The sequence below is a fragment of the Takifugu flavidus genome, chromosome 6 (genome assembly GCF_003711565.1).
Source record: "Takifugu flavidus isolate HTHZ2018 chromosome 6, ASM371156v2, whole genome shotgun sequence".
NCBI classification, from domain to species: domain Eukaryota; kingdom Metazoa; phylum Chordata; class Actinopteri; order Tetraodontiformes; family Tetraodontidae; genus Takifugu; species Takifugu flavidus.
In genome coordinates, this window is record NC_079525.1 from 8,735,872 (window position 1) to 8,757,807 (window position 21,936).

The window sequence follows — 21,936 nt, forward strand, 5'->3', positions numbered from 1 at the left end:
GCGAACCCCTGTCACGAAGAAGAAAAATAAAAATAGCGGTAGCACGAAGAAGAAAAATAAAAAAAAATAGCGGTAAGAAAGAAAAGAGAAGAAAATAAGAGAAGAGATAACAGAAAATAGAGAAATGTAGCGACAATCTGGAGAAAAGTGGGTCGAAGATATAATAATTTGTTTCTGATGTACTGTAATTATTTTCTGTATAAAAATTAAATTTGGTGTTCAAAAAGTCTTTTTTCAAACTTGAGTCTTGAAAAAGAGGGGGTCGTCTTATAATCAGGGTCGTATTATATTCGGGCCAATACGGTACTATAAAAGACTGGGCCAAGGGATAGTAAGTTTGTCAGACTTCATGCCCTGGCAATGGACTTTGTTATTGTAGGCTTATGAACTGGCCCGGAGCTCTGTAATATTTGTATCTCGAATTGGTTCTATTATAAATACATTTTGAAATTGGTATTTTCTGAAGTCTTCATTAAAAGAATACGCGGATTAGCAGCTACACTCAAGAGGTATTGCGAGCCAACAATTTGGTGACCCCGACGTGATGAAGACAGAGAAGTCATCTGAGGCAAAGAATTAAACAACGGTCACTTCAGAGGACAACTGACGACAAAGGGATCCCTAATAAAAAAGTAAGCAGACACCTGTTTAATCAAAGTTCTGCATATTGGCAATTTCCAAACATTTGTCGTCACTGTCAATTGAAGTGTCCTAGTTGTAAATTCCAGATACAAATATAGTAAATATTGAAACGACTGCAGTAAGTACGGTTCGAGTCCGTAAATAAGTACGGTTCGAGTCTGTAGATAAGTACGGTTCGAGTCCGTAAATAAGTACGTTCGAGTCCGTTAGTAAGAACAGTTAGAGTCCGTAAATTCGGTTAGAGTAAACTGGAACTAGTACAGTGCTGTATCGCTGTATACACAGCACTGTGTATGAAAAAGATTTGGGTTGGGACTCGGAGCGCAGTTGACGGGACGGACACTCCCAACGCCCGAGATGTGTGTTTGTGTGTGGGTTGGAAAAGTGCCAGAGTGAATGTGAATTAAAAGGCTCTTTGTCCTTGGGAATTAACCCCCAGAGTGGAACCGGATCAACGAAGTTTGATCTAGAAGCTTGTTTCACTGAGGCATTGAGTTGACCGTTGGAGTCATTCACATTCAATCTCACTTGGGAGCATAGTTAGAGATGGAACTAGAATGTGGCAAAACGTGTTGAGATCAGGGAGAATGTTCTCCCTATCCTTGGTCTGTGGAAGAACAGTGTAAGTGGACTCTTGATCAGGTGGTGAGTAGAATGAAAGAAGAGGACAGGGAAAGAGAATTGCATGCAATAAAAAAGTTGTGGAAGGAAGCTCAGAAGCAAAAGATACTTCCCTCTCCAGAGGTGAAGGTTAACTTAGCTGAAGCATTGTGTAAGTGGGAGTCAGAAATTCACACCATATTACAGGATCATCTTGATAATCCAAAATTAGGTTTTATAGCAGGAAAATCATGGAAAAAACAGGGTAAGGAGTTGGAAGATAAGCGTCGAAGGATACATGTTGTGGCTGTGGCATGTGCAGCGGTGCACAATTGCAGATCTAGGGGGGTGACCCGAGTGCCTAATGTCGAGAAGCCTCCATTAGAAGATCCAAATCAGACACTGACACTTAACACCACTCTTTATCCATCAATACCTACTACCACTTCCCCATCCCCATATCAATTGCCAGTTTTGACTATTAACAGTGGTCAGTTAGATGTGGAAAAGGATGAAGAACTGCAGGAGTTACGTGAGACAGTGTGGGAACTTCGGAGACAGGTCAGCAGGATTAAACAGGGACAGGAAGAGGATGGAGATAAGTTAAGAAAAAATTAATTTAGACAGGAAGCTCAGGTGGTTCGCCCTAAAATCTCCCAACAAACTACATTTAAAAAACAGGATAGTCAAAAATCTACATTAGATATTTTTAAAACACCTAGCAATCAAATAAAACAAGTAAAAAGAGTTGATCCCTCAGGAGGATTTGCCAGGGCTGAGCGCAGGGAGGAGAAGGCAAGATTAATTTATGGCAGTGATAAAGAGGAGAGTGAGTGTGAGGGATTTAGTGCAAATTATGAGAATCCCTCTAATAATTTGCCAGTCTCCTCATCTGCAGTGGGCGCTCCGGTCAGAGAGTCACAGGACAGCAGGAGAGTGCACTCAATGGCTTTATTCAAGAACAAAGGCAGTCAAGTTTGGGTGTGGTATCTGAGATAACAAAGAATGTAGATTCAGGTTTACAGAATGGTTAAACTATACATTAAATGCAAACAAATCACCATCTGAACTCAAAAGGAAATTACTTACATACCGCATGGGCATCAATGCATCGCTGGCTGCCTTCTTCAGAAGTTCACAATACAACAGACCAAGAAGAAACAATGGCCGCCAAACATATTTATAGGCCCGAGGACCTCCCCAGCTGCCCAAGCACTGCCCGAATAAAATAAAGATAAAAATAAGACAGAACGGGAAAAACAAGGAGGAATTCTGTACAGCCGCCCCCAGGATAGCAGGGCTATTCTGTAATGTGGAGGAATTCCTAAGGTGTTGCTGTAGTTGCCTCTTCCTGCTGATGGTCATCTTGTAGCGGTGGCAGTCGAACCAGTCGTGCTACAGGACGTAGATATGTTTGATTGTTGACCTTCACCTCCGCAGCCCGAATTCTTCGCTGACATTTAAATTCACAATCTTCCCGACCGGCCATTGGGCTCGTTGCAGTTGAGGATCCATAATCATCACCACAGTTCCTATTTCCAGATTGCTTGTAGGTATGCGCCACTTCTGACGTACTTGCAGGGTTGGCAGATATCCTTTGATGAAACGTGACCAGAAATGGTCTGCGATCATCTGGCTTTGTCGCCATCTTCTTCTGGTGAGGGCATCTGGGACATAGGACACCTGGGGTAATGACGCATCCGGCCGCCCTATCAGCAACATACTTGGCGTCACTGGATCAGGATCTGCTACATCAGAAGAGGACCCAAGTGGTTTGGCATTGAGGATTCCTTCAACTTCAATCAGAACGGTAAGTAGCACATCTTCAGGCACTGCCTGGGCCCCAATCACCACTTGTAAGGCCCTCTTGACTGAGCGAATCTCCCGCTCCCAGATCCCACCAAAGTGTGGGGATGCAGGTGGGTTGAATCTGAATATAATTTGATGTGAAGCTGAACTCTTCTGGAGCTGTGGTTCCATGTCAGCGAAGGCTTCCTTCAGTTCTCTTTCGGCACCTCTGAAGTTGGTTCCTTGATCGGAATAAATTTCTGATGGGGTTCCTCGGCGAGCGATGAATCTCCTCAGAGCCAAAAGAAAGTCGTCTGTGTCCAGGCTATTTATTAGATCTAGATGCACACACTTCGTCGTCAGGCACTTGAAGATCAAGCCCCAGCGCTTCTCATTACGGCGTCCAACCTTCACTTGATAAGTTCCGAAACAGTCGACTCCCGTGGAGTAGAATGGCAGTTTGAACAGTCGCAAGCGTGCTGCTGGAAGATCAGCCATAAGAGGTACGGTTGGCTTTCCTCTCCATTTCTTGCACTCTGTGCAGGTTCTCTGGATGTGTTTGACCGCCTGTCGTCCTCGCAACACCCAGTATTGTCGTCGGAGCTCTGCAAACACTCGATCAGACCCCGGATGCAACAGCCGATTGTCCATTTCTCTAATAAGGAGTTTCACCCACTTGTGATGAGGTTCCAGAACAATGGGATGAATGTCAACTGGGTGTGGTTCTTCCATGCGTCGGAAGCGGCCTCCAGCTCTAATCAATTTGGTTGCCAAGTCCCACTCCGGTGAGAGACACCTGTCAGAGCCTTGACCTCATCAGGGAAGCTGTCCGCTTGGCAGGTTCTCAAGACTTGTAGTTCAGCATCTCTATAACTTGCAGAAGGTGCCATTAGGTCTTGCGAGACTGACCCAAGCATGGACTGTTGTGTGACATTCACCACTTCTGCCCAGGTTGTGAACTGAGTTGCCTCTGAAGTGGTAATTACTTCTGCTGTCCGAGTGAGGCCACAGAATGTGCTTCGCTTGAGTTCTTCAGTACCCTCTTTCTCCAAGTTCATTGAAGCTGACGGCCAATGTTTGGAAGACTGGCGGAGAAAAACTGGACCCTCTATCCACCAGTTTGGGAGAATAAATTCAGCCACTGTCTTCCCGCATGTGACATCATCTGCTGGGTTGCTAGGGGAGTCGACATATCTCCACTCATAATTTTGGGTGAGCTCCTGGATTTCCGAGACTCTTGTGCCGACGAAAACCTTGAATCGACAGGACTCGGATCTCAGCCAGTTCAGGACCGTGGTGGAATCCGTCCAGAGAGAGGTGCTTGAGATGCTGATAGTGAGCTCTTTTAGAATCAGGGCTGCCAGTTGTGCTCCTGCTAAGGCCGCACATAGCTCAAGACGGGGCATGGATATCTGTCTTTTGGGGGCTACCCGAGATCTCGCCATCACAAAGGACACATGCTTGTGGTCTGAGCTCTCAGTGGTCACGTAAGCAACTGATCCATATGCTTGCTCCGAGGCGTCGCAAAAGACATGCAGATTGTAGGCCTTGGCCTGGCATGATAGCTCTGGTGGGAAATAAGCTCTGGGCAGGGATAATTCGGCTAGCCTTGGTAGCTCTTGTTCCCAACTTGTCCAAGCCTCAAGGAGGTCTGGAGGAAGGTTTGGGTCGTCCCCAACTTCTGCCTTTCACCCACAGTCTCTGGATGAGCACCTTTGCTCGCGTAGTGAAGGGGAGAATTATGCCTAATGGGTCATACTGACTCGACAGTACTCTGTAAATATTGCGCATTGTAGGAAGTTGACTCTGTACTGGTCTTAACCTGTAACTTAACCTGTCTGAACGGCAGTGCCAGCTCAGTCCCAATGCATGCTCTTATGGGTCTGGATGTTTTTGTGTTATCCATAATTCCGTGCTCTCAGCCTTGGCACTTGAGGGTAGATGAGCGACGGCGTCTGGATCATTGCTCGCCCACTGCCGGATCTCGAATCCTCCTTCCTGGAGGACCTGCCTCAGCTTATCTACCAACCGTCTGGCTGATGTTACCGTTGGGAGGCTCTGAAGACAATTATCAATGTAGAATGACTGCTCCAGAGACTGAAGGATTTCTTCGCTGCCTCTCTTGTAATCCTTGACATGCTTCTGCATTGCAAAGGTTGCACAGCACGGGCTGCTTGTAGTGCCAAATGGTAAAACTTGCCATTCGTATACGTCAGGTGGTTCGTCTCGTCTCAGGTTCCGCCAGATGAATCTCAGCAGAGGCTGGTCCTCCGGTAACAGGCGCACCTGATGGAACATTGCGCAAATGTCTCCACTCACCGCTACAGGATGCTGTCGGAATCTCACTAAAACTCCCTGTTACGTGTCAGGGGAGTTGTTGGTGTTTCTTTTTGTGTTCTTTGTTGCTGGTGACCTCCCAGAGTGGCGCCATCCAGAGGCTGAGAACTGGTGGAACACCGAAAGGCAGGCAGTGCTGGTGACGAGGAAGATAGACACCACCTGTGGACTCCGGGGGTATCTTAGGATTGGCTCCCCTGTGTTTATCTGACCAATCACCAGCGGAGTCCCGCTTTAAAGGCTCTCCCCCCTAATTTCATGGGGGCTCGCTCTCTCGCTCAGTGTTGGACAGGGAGAGTTTGTGGAGGGCAGGTGGGACGAGGTAAGGACGGGGTACCCCATACATTGCTGCACGTAGGTTTTGATTGTTAGTTACACTAGGTTATGGGCTGTGGCCACCATTGTGTTTTTGATGTTTTAAGATGCCCTGTTTTTTGACTTTTGTTTTGGCACAAACCTGTTTGTTCCACCTCTCCCTCCACTCTTGATGTATGCACGTGTGTTAAGAAATAAAGCACAATCTTGACAAACTGTTTCGGTCCTTCCCTGGTGGTTTGTTAGTCTCTACGTTAACCCCCTCAAAAGGGTTAAACGTAACAAGTGGGGGCTCGTCCGGGATACTTAAACTGACGGCCAGCAGGGAAGTTCTTGTTTCGGTTGTAAAACCTCAAAAAGAAATGAGTTTTAACCTGCAACAGTTTTTGGAGAATCCATCATATGAAAAAGTTCAGGCATGTCGTAAAAATGATTTATTGTCAATTGCAGAACACTTTGACATCTCTGTTCGAAAGAGTTCGCTTAAAAAGGAAATAAGGCAATGCGTTCTTGAAAAATTAATTAACTTAAAGGTCCTCAGCCCTCCTCGTCTCATGGCTGAGACTTTGGCTGGTCTTTTCTCTCCTCCAGTAGGGGCTTTGTCACAAGGAATGAGAGTGTCAGCAGAACCAGCTACCCCCCCTGTGGATCGTGGTGTGGAGTTAGCTCCAGCAACGTTACCTCGCTTTGACCCCCTTTCTCCTCAGCCCTCCTTGGGGTCCAGCCTGAGTGCAAAGCTCAAGGTTCGCTTAACTCGCCTACAGCTGGAGGCCCAGGAGAAGGAGTCCGTTCGTAAAGCAGAATATGACCTTCGCCTACAGGTACGGAAGTTGGAAATTGAAGCGGAGAAGGAAATAAAACTAAAAGAGCTTGAAGTCGAGGCTCTGAAAATAAACTCAAATCAAACACAGGCCTCCTCGGAAGGGTCCACTTCTCTTCATGCCAGATCCCACCAACAAGGTTTCGATGTGAGTAAAAATGTCTCCCTGGTGCCAGCATTCCGCGAGGCTGAAGTGGATTCGTACTTCAGCGCCTTCGAGCGAATAGCTTCAGCGCTTAACTGGCCAAGGGACATGTGGCCTGTCCTCCTCCAGTGTAAGCTGGTGGGAAAAGCACAGGAGGTTGTGTCTGCTCTTTCGTTGGAGGATAGCCTACAATATGATGTTGTGAAGGAAGCAATTCTTCGTGCCTATGAGCTTGTTCCTGAGGCCTACAGACAAAAATTTAGGAGCCATAGAAAGTCGGCGGGACAAACCTTTGTTGAGTTTGCACGTGAAAAGGGCAATCTCTTCGATAAATGGAGTGCAGCTAATGGGATCAGGAATGACTTTGAGTTGCTTCGCCACCTTGTTCTCTTAGAGGACTTTAAAGGTTCCTTGCCAGAGAAGGTGGTAATGTTTTTGAATGAACAAAAGGTGTCTACGTTGTCCAGGGCTGCTGTCCTTGCAGATGAGTTTGTGTTAACCCACAAGAATGTTTTCTCCTCTCCCCTCCGCTCTGACAGATTTTCCGCTTCTCGAGCCACCAGCGCCGAGCCCAGCCTCCCCCCCTTGAGAAGGCTAGAGGGCCCCCGTTGTCCCAGCCAGGGAGTCGTGAGTGTAGTTATTGCCACAAAAGGGGCCACATCATCGCTGACTGTCTGTCGTTGAAACGAAAACAGCAAGCTCCCGCAGCTGCTCAGCAAAGGAATGTGTGCCTGGTTAAAAGGGTTTGTAAACGGACTACTGAACGAGCTAACGCCAGAAGTGATAAACCAAATCCTTGCTTCACCCCTTTTGCTTCAAAAGGCTTCGTCTCATTGTCTGCGGGGATGACAGACTGTAAGGAAATTACCCTGCTGAGAGACTCAGCCGGTTCCCAGTTAATCATCAAGGCTAACATCTTACCGTTGTCGTCAGCTACATCTTGCCACTCTAGTGTTAAAATTCGGGGAGTGGGGATGGTTAACATGCTCGTGCCACTGCACAGAATCCATCTTCAGTATCCTCTTCTTAGTGGATGGTTTGAGGTTGCAGTTCTCCCAGACTTGCCTGTCCCCGGTGTTGATTTCCTTCTCTGTAACGACATTGCTGGAGGACAGGTGAGCCCAACACCAATAGTTGTGGATGTCCCTGTTGTAATCAATGCCTCTAGTGAAAACCAAGAGTCTCCTGAGGTTTTTCCAGCCTGTGCAGTCACGAGGGCCCAGGCTAAGGAATACGGAGAGGATCTGGCAGACGTCTTCTTCTTCACAGATCGACCAACCAGTTCTGAAGCTACCGAGTCACAGATTGGTCATCAGCACGCAGCCAGCCTCAGCACCAAAGCTATGGAGCTGCCGGCCACGAGAGAGGAGTTCATCAAGGCCCAGCAAAATGATGAAACCCTGCAAAACTGCTTGTCCTCTGTCCTTGGTGTTGAGCAGGAAAAAGGACAGAAAGTGGTCTACTTCATGGATCGTGGGCTACTTGTTCGCTGTTGGAGACAGGATGCCTCGGGTGATGGGGACTGGAGTACAGCCTACCAAGTTGTGGTCCCAACGGCGTACCGACCTCAGGTACTTTCTCTCGCCCATGATAACCTGTGGGCTGGACATCTGGGGATCACAAAGACATAAGATAAGATCCTTAGGCATTTTTTCTGGCCTGGACTGAAAGCCGATGTGGTGCGCCATTGCCGTCCCTGCCATGTGTGTCAGGTAACTGGGAAGCCCAACCAAGTGGTTCCTCCAGCCCCACTCTGTCCTATACCCATGATGGGGGAGCCATTTGAGAGAGTGATGGTCGACTGTGTGGGACCTCTGCCAAAAACCAAATCTGGCAACCAGTTTTTGTTAACTATCATGTGTGCTTCCACTAGGTTCCCTGAGGCCATTCCTTTGCGGAGGGTCACTGCTCCAGTCATCAGTAAGGCACTTGTGAAGTTCTTCACAGTGTTTGGCCTTCCTATGGTGGTCCAGACTGATCAGGGGACTAATTTCATGTCCCGTGTGTTTGCTCAGGTACTGAAATCCTTGGGCATTAAGCATATAACTTCCAGCCCCTATCATCCTGAAAGCCAAGGGGCATTAGAAAGGTTTCACCAGACCATGAAGACAATGCTCAAGAAATGCTGCTTTGAGAGCCAGAAGGACTGGGATGATGCTGTGCCATTTGTTCTGTTTGCGGCTCGGGAAGCTGTACAAGAGTCACTGGGATTCAGCCCTGCTGAGTTGGTGTTCGGGCATGAAGTCCGTGGTCCCTTGAAGCTCTTAAAGGAGCAGTTTCTTCTTCCAAGGGGTGGGGAAGGTTGCAGCATTCCAGAGTATGTTCTGAGACTCAGAGAACGTCTTCAGAGGGCCTGCACCTTAGCCAAAAGCTCACTCGCCTCTTCACAGAAGAAGATGAAAAGACGCTACGACCAAAAAGCAGTACCACCCTCATTTCAGCCTGGCGATAGGGTTCTAATCCTCTCCCCTGTCCCTGGTTCAGCCTTGTCTGCCAAGTTTTCAGGTCCCTATGTCGTGGAGAAGAAGGTGAATGACACCAACTTCATCATTCAAACCCCGGACCGCAGGCGCAGAAATAAGTTATGTCATGTGAACATGATGAAACCTTACTACACGCCTGGGAAGGATGGGGGAAGCGACCCGGTTTCAACTACAAGTGATGTGGGCTTGCCGGTATCATCGGTTGACACGGTGAGCTGCCCTGAAGAAGATGGGTTGGTTATGCGTGGTGCTACACCCCCAGGGGTCCGACTAAAGAATTCAGAGTTGCTTTCTGATTTGTCTCACTTTTTGTCCCATCTCTCAAGTGACCATAGTAATGATATTAGAGAGCTGATATCCGATTTCTCCAGTTTATTTAATGATGTAGTATCTGACCCGTTCTATGCAGGCTTTACATCTGTAAGGCCGCAATGTGTTTAACAGCCAGCCTAAGCACCATATTAGGACATGCTCCACATGTGTGTCCTGCGTCTTCTTCCTTTATGTAAAAGGAGCTGCTAAAAGATGACACTGGAGCCTGTGGGCCCCTGGTTGTTCTCCATATGAGGATGTATAGCATGAAGCATCTTCAGTATTCCCTTCTTTGGTAATAACTGAACGCTATACCATTGGGTTGGCCATATTGTATAGCGTGAGGTCATCAGAGAAGAATGTGTTTACTTGACTGTATAAGAAGGAGGTGTCGATGTAGACACCTCGGAGTTCTTCACCATCAGGACCGTGAAACCTCCCTCGGGCATGCTGCAGCGTCCGATTGATACCTGACTGTTCTCTCCAATAAACATCTTTGATAACCAAGTCGGTGTCTGCGAAGATTCCTTCCTCATCAACACATCTCGGCTATCACCAGGAGAAAATTCACAACAATGACATTCCTACTCAGACTACCGCCATTACTCACGACATTGTCTTGACTAATTCAAGACCTATTAAGCAACGTGCCTATCGAGTAAGTCCTCTAAAGAGGGAGTGCATGAGGAAGGAGGTGGACTACCTTTTGCAACATGGGTTCGCTGTGCCCAGCTCCAGTTCGTGGAGTTCACCTTGTTTGCTGGACAAGAAGTCAGATGGCAGCCCAAGGTTCTGCACAGACTTCCGAAAGGTGAACTCCGTCACAGTCTCTGATGCACATCCCTTGCCACTTATTGATGACTGCATTGACGAGATTGGTCCGGCTCGGTACGCCAGCAAACTGGATCTACTGAAAGGCTACTGTCAAGTTCCATTGACCCCTCGGGCATCTGAGATCTCGGCATTTGTGACACAAGACAGCTTCCTTCAATATACTGTTATGCCTTTTGGTCTCTGCAACGCCCCTGCTACCTTTCAGAGGCTTGTGAACAAGGTCCTGGGTGATGTTCCACACTGCAAAGCCTATTTGGATGACATCGTTGTGTACTCGGATGACTGGACGTCTCACATGGCCACATTGAGGAATGTTTTTGCACGTCTGGCAAGTGCTTCGCTAACCCTTAACCTTCCTAAATGTGAGTTTGGGAGAGGTTCTGTCTTGTACCTTGGTCAGCAGGTTGGCGGAGGACAGGTGCGCCCTGCGGATCTAAAGATTGCAGCCATTACTGCGTTTCCTGCCCCAACAACCAGGCGGGAGTTGCGCCGATTCCTTGGTATGGCTGGATTCTACCGTAGGTTCTGCAAGACTTTTTCCATCGTGGCAGCCCCATTGACTGCACTAACCAGTCCTCAAAAGCCATTTGCTTGGTCCAGGGAGTGCCAACAGTCCTTTGAGGATCTCAAGAGTCTCCTCAGCTGTAACCCCGTCGTGTCTGCTCCCAATTTTTCATTGCCATTTAAGTTGGAAGTAGATGCCAGTGCTGTCGGGGCTGGAGCCGTCCTTCTACAAGAGGATCCCCAAGGTGTCGACCATCCTGTAGCCTACCTCAAGGAAGTTCGACAAACATCAGCTCCGGTACTCGACAATCGAAAAGGAGACGCTTGCACTGTTGTATGCTCTGCAACATTTTGAGGTCTATCTTGCCTCTAGCGCAAAGCCTATAAAGGTTTTTACAGACCATAACCCTCTTGTTTTTCTCTCAAGGATATATAATAATAACCATCGATTAATGCGTTGGTCTTTAATCGCCCAGAATTACAATTTAGAAATTAAGCACAAAAAGGGGTCCGAAAACATTCTTGCGGATGCGCTGTCTCGGGCACTGTAGGCAGGAATATAACATTGTCCAAACCTTGGGTTGGACTTATATGGGAGGGGGTGTTACGTGTCAGGGGAGTTGTTGGTGTTTCTTTTTGTGTTCTTTGTTGCTGGTGACCTCCCAGAGTGGCGCCATCCAGAGGCTGAGAACTGGTGGAACACCGAAAGGCAGGCAGTGCTGGTGACGAGGAAGATAGACACCACCTGTGGACTCCAGGGGTATCTTAGGATTGGCTCCCCTGTGTTTATCTGACCAATCACCAGCGGAGTCCCGCTTTAAAGGCTCTCCCCTCTAATTTCATGGGGGCTCGCTCTCTCGCTCAGTGTTGGACAGGGAGAGTTTGTGGAGGGCAGGTGGGACGAGGTAAGGACGGGGTACCCCATACATTGCTGCACGTAGGTTTTGATTGTTAGTTACACTAGGTTATGGGCTGTGGCCACCATTGTGTTTTTGATGTTTTAAGATGCCCTGTTTTTTGACTTTTGTTTTGGCACAGACCCGTTTGTTCCACCTCTCCCTCCACTCTTGATGTATGCACGTGTGTTAAGAAATAAAGCACAATCTTGACAAACTGTTTCGGTCCTTCCCTGGTGGTTTGTTAGTCTCTACATTAAACCCCCTCAAAAGGGTTAAACGTAACACTCCCAATCGAGACGGCCCAAGGGCCGGGCCTGCGAGCAGTTGTTCATTCAAAGACAAACCTTGGTAGGAAAACAAACAGTTAAAAACAAGGCGATGTTTTCCATTGTGCTCCACGAGATGGTGGGGAATGAACCATGACTCCTCTGACTGGTTTACTTCTTTCGGGTGCAATTTCGCAACACATCCTGCATGGATGAGCTTCTGGATCTCGTCCTCATAAATCTGGGCCTTTACTGGGTCTCTTTTCAGCCGACGTTCAATGCTCCATAGTGATGCCATCACGGCCTCCATCGTAGCACGTAGTGGTGGTGCATCCTTCTTGCGAGGCAGAGGCGTGGCATATCTACGTGTGTCACCAACCTTCACTCGAACTGTACCTGACTCCAAGGTTTTGATTGCCTCTTGGTCCTGTCGGGAGCGCACTACCAACTTCTCACTTCGGAAAGGCAAGACATCAACCTGCCACAGTCGTTCCACCTGGCGGTACAGGTCATCGGTGAGTGATTGGACGTTGGTGAAGTAGAGGGCCTGTGTTTGAACCTGGTGGGGTGTGAGACCATCTGGTCCTTGCAGCGCCTATCCCATCTCGGTATTGACGGCAGCTGGTCCTCCACGTAGGCCTAAGCGGACCTGCTCCTTCGCTGCGATTAGACCTGTATTGTCTGCACCAATCAGGAGAAGGGGATACACCTTGTCAAAGGACTGAATTGGAAGTCCTCGAAGATGGTCGTAGCGCTTCTGCAGGGCTGCCACTGGGTAGGACTGTTCTGTCAAGGACAGGCGACCAGCTGTGAAGGCACCTTGAACTTTGTGTTTCACTTCGGGTTTGGTGGCAGACGATATATGGAAGTCCACTGGGGAGCCTGAAAGGTGTGCCACGTCATGGCGTATCATTCTCAACGCCATGGACTCTGCTTCACCACTCAGGCCGAGGTAGTGTACTGCTGCAGGGAGTATAATTGTGCCCTCAGCACCGTCGTCCAGGATTGCGTAAGTATGTAGGTGTGGCAGGGCGTGGCCTGCCCTCCGAACAGGTGTCCTATGGAGGTAGTGCCTTAATTGGTGGGTGGGGAGAAAAGGTTTATATAAGGCACTGCCTCCAGCTGATCTTAGTTGTTTTTCCCCCTTCGACGGTACGGCGGGGTTGCGGCTTATCTGGGCGGTTCGACCAACAAACTGTTTCACAGCACGAAACAGGGCTTCCTCCCGCCATCCTTCCACCTAGAGCGTTTTGCCGTGAGGGCACGCGCGCTAGTTTACCCTGGGCAGGTAAGGCGCAGCAATGCGCGTCACTGACTTCCCCGCACTCGGTCGATAAAGGTTAATGGCGCTGTCCTTGTTGCAGTTGACTGCCGGCTGGCGTCGGTGGGTCGCGTTGCCCCAGCGGGAACCCTTCACGGAGTGGTGGCGCCACCAAACAGTCGGCACGGACTACCTCGCGTACTGGACCCACTGCTGCTTTGGCTCCGTCCCGTTTGCGGGACTCTCTCCTGTTCGCTCTCGCGCTCTCTCTCTCTCTCGCCCCCCCCCCTTCGCTCGGGGGACGGCGCTGAGACGTAGTGGTGCTGCCGAGGCGACCACGGAGCTATTACTTTTAATTTTAGACTCTTAACAGTACGTAAATGGTATTGTTGTGAATCTTCTCCTTCTTCTACTAATTAAGTGGTATAATTTGAAAAAGATTGAATAATTAAACATGAACAATATGTGAAATTTAGTGGAGTGCGAGAGTGAAAAACCCATCCGACAGACCTCTTTCAGTCTACAACCATCAAAACACTTTAGACGGGAAAATTCTCTCACGGTCCCTCTGTCGACGGCGACCACCTATGGTACTCCAATCCAATTTGCAAAAAGGTTATATTAGGGGAGAGTTTGGCAAACAAATACAAGATACTCAGAAAAAAATCAAAAAATGTCCACGATCAGGCTGGTCGTCCCATCGGACCTTACCTTGGACCTTTCCCTGCCTAAGGACCCCTTTCCTTTACCAAAACAAGGAAAAAACTGAGTTCTCATAGCATCTGCCTACTGATGAAATCTCCCTAGTAAATTTATTAATACAAACTTCAGATATATGCATTAAACACATCAACAGTAATTTTCGAATCTGTAGTTCACAGTCCCCTGATGAAGGCTCTTCAGTTGTTCCCCATCTTCATTCAGGGTCCTCCAGCGTCTTTCACAGTTCATTTTGAATTTCTGAGTCCATTCCAACATAGTTGTCACGCCAACGTAGTTCCCCAACTACTGTCCTGGAAACAGAAAACAGAGGTGCCAGTATCTTTGCAAAAAAAACATTGGTTTCATTAGAGAGAATACAATACAAACATCAAAAAATGTCACAATTAAGTAAATTATGTAACCATTTCCCCCCTTTGTCACCGGAACTACAACGGAGGAAAGGAAAACATAAACACCGTTAAATACAAACAATAACATAAAGATACAACTCGAAGGTCACACTAGATACTGAATTATTGATTATACTGGATATTTATCAACCATCTCATCAGAAATGTCCTCCTCATCTAAATCAGCCAAAGCTTTGACACTTAAGAGTGGCATCTGGACCTGGTCGGTAGGCATCACTACACCAATCCAACGCAATATCATCGCCTTGGCACAAGTTAATGACAAAGTACAAAAACAAAACATCACACTTAGTGACACTACGACGGCACTGAGAATCTGTACCAACATAGCTCCCATTGGACCAAATTTGTCCTGAAGCCAAGCCGTCGCTGAAGTTCCTGCGCTTTCAGAAGGACCAAACGCATCTCTTATCTTCTTCAAAGCGTCAATCACACTTGTTATATTATCACCATTGTCACCATTGTCTGGAATCAAAGTGTAACATGCATCTCCTGTCAAGTTCAAAGACACACACAAACCTCCTTCTTTGGCCAAGATGTAATCTAGCGCCATGTCATGTTTCAACAACGTAAGTCTGTGACTCCTCTGAGTGTTAGAAAGATGTTCAAAGCCTTTTATGGTGTCATTAGCAAAACCCTGCAGAGTGTAAGTAATATTGCTGAGGTACTGGTGGAACAGGTGTCACCAATGGAAATTGATACGATTGACATGATGTTTGGTTTGATTGCATTTGTGATGACTGATCAGGTTGGTTTCCATCACTACTGCTTGCTTTTTCTCTTTGCGTTTATTATCCACCAGCTGCAGTTGAGTAAGTTTTCTGAGAGTTTCATGATCTTGGTTTTTCAGCTCTTGCTCTTTTCTACGATATAGTTCAACCTGGTGAGCAATGTGATCAATGTAAACACTCTTAATCATGTTCCCAAGACCAACCACCTCTGCTATTTTACTACGCACCGGCAGTGGCAATCCCTTCTGAATTTTAGCTCGAATGATCGACTGCTCCATTTGATTAGCGTCGGGATCATTGCCTGTGACATTACGCCAAGTTTGTAGAGCTCTTGAAACGTAGGCTCTCGGATTTTCTTGTTCACCCAATGGTTCAATGAGGATATTATCAGGATGTTGTAGTTGGAAACGCATCTTTCAGCGCCCCCCAAAACTGACCTCTGTGAGCAGAAAACAGTTCAGCATCATTTACTGCAGTTGCCATGAACCGAGGCATGCCAGCCTTCTGCAAAAGGTCTTCCATGGCAGACACACCAATGAGATTAGCTAGGAGCCTTTTAATGTCTCCAACAGGGTTGTGTTCCAATCAAAAGTTCCTCCAGTTTTGAAATCCAGGGGTGTGCCCCTTCCTGAAGGATAGGTAGCTTCTCTAATAAATCTGACATGTCGGAATTCTGCCAAGGTTTATACTCAAGACTTTGACCACGAACAACAACAGGGAACATTTTGTTAGCAGAGCTGTCTTTCTTTGAACGCAAGGCATAGTCAGAAGTGATCAGCCTTGAAAGCCTCCCCTTCTTTAACGACTTACGCCGTTTTTCCATATCTTCCAATTTTCTTTCTAGCATCTTTTGAGCTTCTGGAGTTCCCGTCAAGCTAATGTCTAAACGACACTGTTCGATACCCCTTTTGAGATTTCTCAAAGAACGTTGTCTTTCCTCAGAGGAAAAACAATTGCCGTCCGAGTCTTCATCAGTGTCTGACCCTGAGCTGTCATCGGTCAGATCTGGACCAGACTTAGCTTTCTTTTTAGATTCATTACCCCTCTTTTCAGCTTTAGCCAATACACGCTTAATGGCGGGATCATAGCCACCTATGGCTTCATCCGTACCGCTCTCATCATCATCCTCCAGAAGCAGTGTGTTGTAAACATCATCTCGTGTTTTTCTTGATTTAGATTTTGGAGTTGTCGGATAAATGTGTATGACTGTTTTTGCCTTTCCCTTTTCAACAGTTTGGTTGTGATCATCTTTAATGTGTACTTGTACTTTGCCTGGCTGAGTACAGGAAGTTGTGGATAGATGTCAGTGTATTCAGTTTCTGTCTCATACGGTGGAGGGGTTGTTACAGGAGCCGTATGAGAGAAAGGAGTGTTAATCTTTTCCCAAGCGCCGCTGTTTGTTTTGCGGTTCTTTCAATAATTTCTTTAGCTGTTCTGTTTTTCTTTTTTGCATCCAATCTCAACTTCTGTCCCTCCTGTTCAAAAAGTTGCAACATTGCGAGTTCAGTCTGTCTTTTTTCTGCACGAGACTTCCCCCTTTTTCCTTTTTTCTCATTTGCCTTATAGGCGGTAACAAGTGTGCAGATTGTTTGAATCACATCAGGGTTGAGGGTACCTTCAACCGGCCAAGGTTGTTCAATATCTGGCCAACGCTTGTTCCATTTCTTTGAGGCCTCTGGTAGGCCTTTAATAAGGGGATTGTTTTTCTGCACCACCTCAATAGGGGTCATGCGTTTAACCGCTTTACTCTCCACTTTTGACATTTTGCTATAGCAGTTGTCTTAGGAAAGTACGGTATATCAATTTCAAACCTTAATATGTAAATGCTGTGTTTATTTCACTTTAATGTTTAATTTAAATGCAAAACTATTAATTGTTTAACTGATAAATACAAAAAGAAAATAAATTCCTTATAACTTTCAAACGAATCTGATCTGACTCTAAACCTGTCCAAATGAGCTGCAAAACAATCTCTGTAGATGTTTGTCCAAACAATTATGGTGTGTGTATATATAAAATTTCACTGGCCTTAGTGCAAGACCGTTATGTCGCCACCAGCAGATCAATTCCTCCTCTCGTCTGTCCCTACCGGAGTCAAGTTCAGGTGCATCAAAAGTGTAAAAAGGAAACAGAAAAAATTCAATAATTCATGAACTGTCAAACTCCTTTAACAAAATAAAAAGTGCACAATTCTTGAACACTATCATAAATTATTAACAAACTTCTAATTAGTATGTTATTATTATTATTTTTTATCAAATTATTGTTATTAATTATTATTATTATAAGCAATTATCAACAGTAAACAATCATTTAACAATCATTCATAAACAATAATCAGCCACGTATATAAACCTGTTGCATTTATGCCCCAGCATATCTCTTCTTAAATTCCAACACACATCAAACAATCAAACTCTGATCAATAAAGAAGAGATAAAATGTGCGAACCATTTCTTCTCCTGATAAAAGCTGTCACTTCAGAAAGTGAGAGAGGGTTGAGTGGGGAGGGACTCTCCGCATCACCCCTAGGGGGAGCCAATTAGCTCCACCCCTTGAAGTCGAGAACCACTTCCTGTTCACTTCCGATAGTCGGAGAGTGAACATCCGTTCTCGCCAGCTCCAAGCTAGCCACTGGTTGCAGGCCCAACACACAGCTGCAGACTGTGAGCCACACCCTGAGATCCAAAGGATCCAAATCAACCAACAGCGAATATGAATAATTTTTCAAAATCAATATAAGTAAAGTTCTTCAGAGATATTACACAAACATAGAAATCCGCAAGAACAAACTTCTATATTTCTCAACTTTTCTTTGTTCACCACTACTTCAGCATGTATGTATATGTGAGTGTGTGTGTGTGTGTGTGTGTGTGTGTATATGTGGACCTTGCGGTCCTGCTGGATCACACCCAGTTTCCTTGTCCCAGCACAGAATTATATGATATTCTTCACTACCAGGACCACCCTTAGGTCCTCATCAAACTTCAGATAAAATCTCAATCAATCTATCTGAGGTACAAAAAGATTTTTCCTTTCTTTCTTAGAGTTTCAATCAATTACCCAATTTTTGACAACAACTATGGTAACATCCCCCAAAAGTCACTTTAAACAAAGAGAGAGAGAGAGAGAGAGAGACGAACAGAACACAGAATCGACTCACGCACACACAGGCGCCACACACACATACAATCTGTCCATGCAGATTTATCCTATTTAAGCATGCCCCGGCGCCGCTGCCGTAAACCACAGTTTGTTTCTCGCGACTGTCCGCACTAAATTTACCACCCTGAAAAGTGGGCCCCTGACCGTAAAAGAGTGTCTTCAAACGCACTCGTCAGCCACGTCAGAGAGGACACCCCCGACCCGGAGATAACCCCAGTTTTCCAATCACTCAAGAGAGACCGGCCTGTGTGCTCCCAGAGGAAACACAGGACTTAGGGCAAATGGTCCTGAACCCGCGGCTTTTTAACACTTTAACATCATTTCCTGGCCGTAACCCGACACATTCCTAGTGTCCACACGCTCAGTCGCCAATCCTGTACATAACACAATGTACAGACCGAATAAAATAAATTCAGAATCAGCTGTCCTTTTTAGCTGAAATGAGCCGTGTAATAAACCTCATGGCTCTCCTCCAGAGCCACTACTTCAGTCTTTCACAAAACATAAAACAAAAGGTCAAATTGAAAAATTTAGAAGAAGTATTCCCCAACATCAACACAAAAATGTACATCCACACTAATTATCTTTACGGTGTGTCTAAATTACTCCCCAAAAGCTTAATTGAACCAACTATCACCCCAATGTGTGGAAAGTGTGTACTTTACTTGCCAGCTTGGAGCGGAAGTTGGTCCGAGGAGGCAGATGGAGAAGACGACAGCCACAACCGATCCTGTTCGTGACGCCAATTTTGTTGTGAATCTTCTCCTGGTGGTTGCCAAGATGTGTTGATGAGGAAGGAATCTTCGCAGACACCGACTTGGTTATCAAAGATGTTTATTGGAGAGAACAGTCAGGTATCAATCGGACACTGCAGATTGTCCGAGGGAGGTTTCGAGGTCCCGATGGTGAAGAACTCCGAGGTGTCTTCATCGTCACCTCCTTCTTATACAGTCGAGTAAACACATTCTTTTCTGATGACCTCACACTATACCGTATGGTCAACCCAATGGTCTGGTGTTCAGTTATGACCAAAAAAGGGAATAGTGAAGATGCTTCATGCTATACATCCTCCTAGTGAGAATCACCGGGGGCCCACAGGCTCCAGTGTTGTCTTTTAGCAGCTCCTATTACCTAAAGGAAGAAGACACCGGACACACATGTGGAGCATGTCCTAATATGGTGCTTAGGCTAGGTGTTAAACACATTGCGGCCTTACAGACGTAAAGCCTGCATAGAACGGGTCAGATACTACAGTATCAATTTACATTTACTTTTGTTGGTTTTGTTGCTTTTTGTGTCTTGGTTGACGTTGACGTTTTCTTTTGGACGACCTGGTCGCCATTTATTCGCTTGTCTGTGTGAGGTGTGTGTGTGCGTGTGCGCTCGACGCGTCTGATTATCATTGTAAATTTAATTGTCCTCTTTTCTTTGTGGACAGGTGCTGCGGGCCACGGCGGGGACCCAACCCCTGGTGGAGGGCGTTTTTATCACACCTTTCATGTGTAGTTTTGTTTGTAGTAGCACGGGTGTTTTTAGTTTGTTTATTTCCCCTAATTGAGTTTCACCTGCCGGTGGGGCCCCAGCCCTGTCCACCCCCTTTTGGTTGATTTTTGTACAGCCGAGTTATTTTGGTGTTAAGTTGGATTTAATAAAATTGTACTGCCTAACCCTCAATCCTGTCTCTGCCTCTGGAACCGAACCGTATCTGCGCGTGCCTGTTTCCGGTTAATTCCTGGGGTGAAATTCCCCAGGTGGCATTGTCATCCACCGTTCCACCTCTCTCCACCCCGCCACATTTTGGCGTTGTCGGCAGGATTCCACATTTAAAGGAGGCAGAGACTATTTTTTTTTTGGGTTATTGGTGTTTATTTGAATCTGATAATTTTCCTTTTGTTTGTATTTCCTTTGTTTTTTTCCTTTCTGTTCGATTTAAGGTTTGGGCAGTTGTAGAGCCAAAGCAGCAGTGATCAGCCCAGTGGTCTAATCTCCTATTGTCCGGTGTAATTCCCTCTTCCAGGCAACATGGAGGAGGAGATTCAACAGCTTCGAGAGATGGTGTTGCAGCTTAAGGCAGACAACGAGCAACTTCGCCACGAGCGTACCACTTCTCTGGGTGGTGCTAGTGGGTCTGCATCAGCTTCCCCGGGTCCGACTGGCTACGCCTCCGGTGCCGGGGTTTCAGCTCCTGTTATTGAACGGTTGGTCGTCATCCCAAGAGACTGCAAGTGCCCGATGTTCAGTGGGAAGTCAGGAATTAGCATTGCAGAGTGGGTAGAGGACGTTCAGGCGTGCGCGCGTGCTAGGTACCTTCCAGCGGCAGAGCAAGCCTTGTTCATGGTTGACCATTTAGAGGGAGAGGCCAAGGAGGAGATAAAGTTCCGCCCTCGGGAGGAACAGAGGGATCCGGGGCGTGTACTTGCCATCTTGAAGGAGCTGTATGGTTGCAGTCAGTCCTACGTCACCCTACAGCAAGCCTTCTTTTCGCGGCAGCAGCTGGAAGGTGAGACTCTGCAGGAATTTTCATTGGCCCTGATGTCTCTGATGGCCCGCGTGGAGAGGCAGGCACCCATTGGAATTCCAAACGCTGGTGTGCTGCTGAGAGACCAGTTTGTTGAGCATGTGCTAGATGGTTCCCTTCAGCGCGAGCTAAAGCAGCTGGTTCGTCGCCAGCCTACTATCACCTTGCTTGAACTGCGTGGCGAAGCGATCAGGTGGGAGAGGGAAGGTCTCCCAGGTGGCACTAGGGGTCGTAGTGTTTCATTGCCAACGGCTTACGGCCTCCAATGCGGAGTGCAGGGTCGCCCCCACCAGGTCCTGCAGGCTAGGCCCCAAGAACCAGGCTTGGACGCGGTGATGGATCTCTTGAAGCGTCAACAAGAGCAGTTAAATCAGTTAACAATGACGGTAGCTTCCTTGCAGGCCCCTCCTCCCTTAGCCCCAATCTCCCGTTCAGGCCCCTTGATTTGCAGGCGATGCCAGCAGCCTGGCCATTTTGCCCACGAATGCGATGGTGAGCGGGCTCCTCCCCGCCGGCGTGTAAACTCTGTGGCTGGCTACGACACACAGGCTAGGTCCTCCTCTTCTCAGCAGTCGGGAAACTGAAGCCCACTGAGTTGCCGAGCCACAGCTCAGTCGGGGGGTCCACAGGCTCACCGTCACCCGCTATAACCAAGCTAATTGTGCCCTGTCCTAATATTACTGTGTTAATTGGGGGAATTGGTGTTGAGTGCTTGGTGGATACTGGTTCCATGGTTTCCACCATAACTGAGAGCTTCTTTCGGGCCCAGTTCGGGTTTTGGGGCCATGACCGCCTTCAGTCATGTCAATGGCTGCAGTTGTGTGCAGCTAACGGGTTAGCCATTCCATATGTGGGTTACTTGGAGCTTGAGGTGGAACTGTGCGGCAAGGTGATACCGTGTTGTGGTATCCTCGTGGTGAAAGACCCGCCTGGGGCTTCTTCGTCCCCGGGATCCTTGGGATGAATGTAATCCGCAGATGCTACCAAGAGCTTTTTGGGGTGTTCGGTTCATCCCTCTTCGAGTCGCCTTTTGTGTCAGGCGCACCGGGTCCGGTTGTGGCCGCCCTTCAGAAGTGCCACCAGACGGCAGTACAGCCAAACCCTCAGGGTGACGTTAGGGTCCGCGGAGGGCAAGTAGTTCGGATACCTGGTGGGGTGATGAAGCTGGTCGCTGCCACCTGTT

At 47.2% G+C, this 21,936-nt stretch overlaps 1 protein-coding gene and 1 long non-coding RNA gene across 2 annotated transcripts; one reads left to right on the forward strand and one right to left on the reverse strand.

Annotated features, from left to right (window-relative positions):
- Nucleotides 1–3,837: 3,837 nt before the first annotated feature.
- On the reverse strand, nucleotides 3,838–12,858 carry LOC130526787 (uncharacterized). The gene is made up of 3 exons (XM_057034697.1): nucleotides 12,595–12,858; nucleotides 11,958–12,540; nucleotides 3,838–5,375 (listed from the first exon to the last, which is right to left on the reverse strand). The coding sequence occupies exons 1-3, from the start codon at nucleotides 12,856–12,858 to the stop codon at nucleotides 4,906–4,908; spliced, it is 1,317 nt and encodes a 438-aa protein (XP_056890677.1). The 3' UTR covers nucleotides 3,838–4,905.
- Nucleotides 12,859–13,103: 245 nt separating this feature from the next.
- LOC130527557 (uncharacterized) lies at nucleotides 13,104–20,402 on the forward strand. Its single transcript, XR_008951059.1, has 3 exons — nucleotides 13,104–13,233; nucleotides 13,310–13,578; nucleotides 19,674–20,402. It is a non-coding gene; the product is annotated as an uncharacterized LOC130527557 (long non-coding RNA).
- Nucleotides 20,403–21,936: the final 1,534 nt, after the last annotated feature.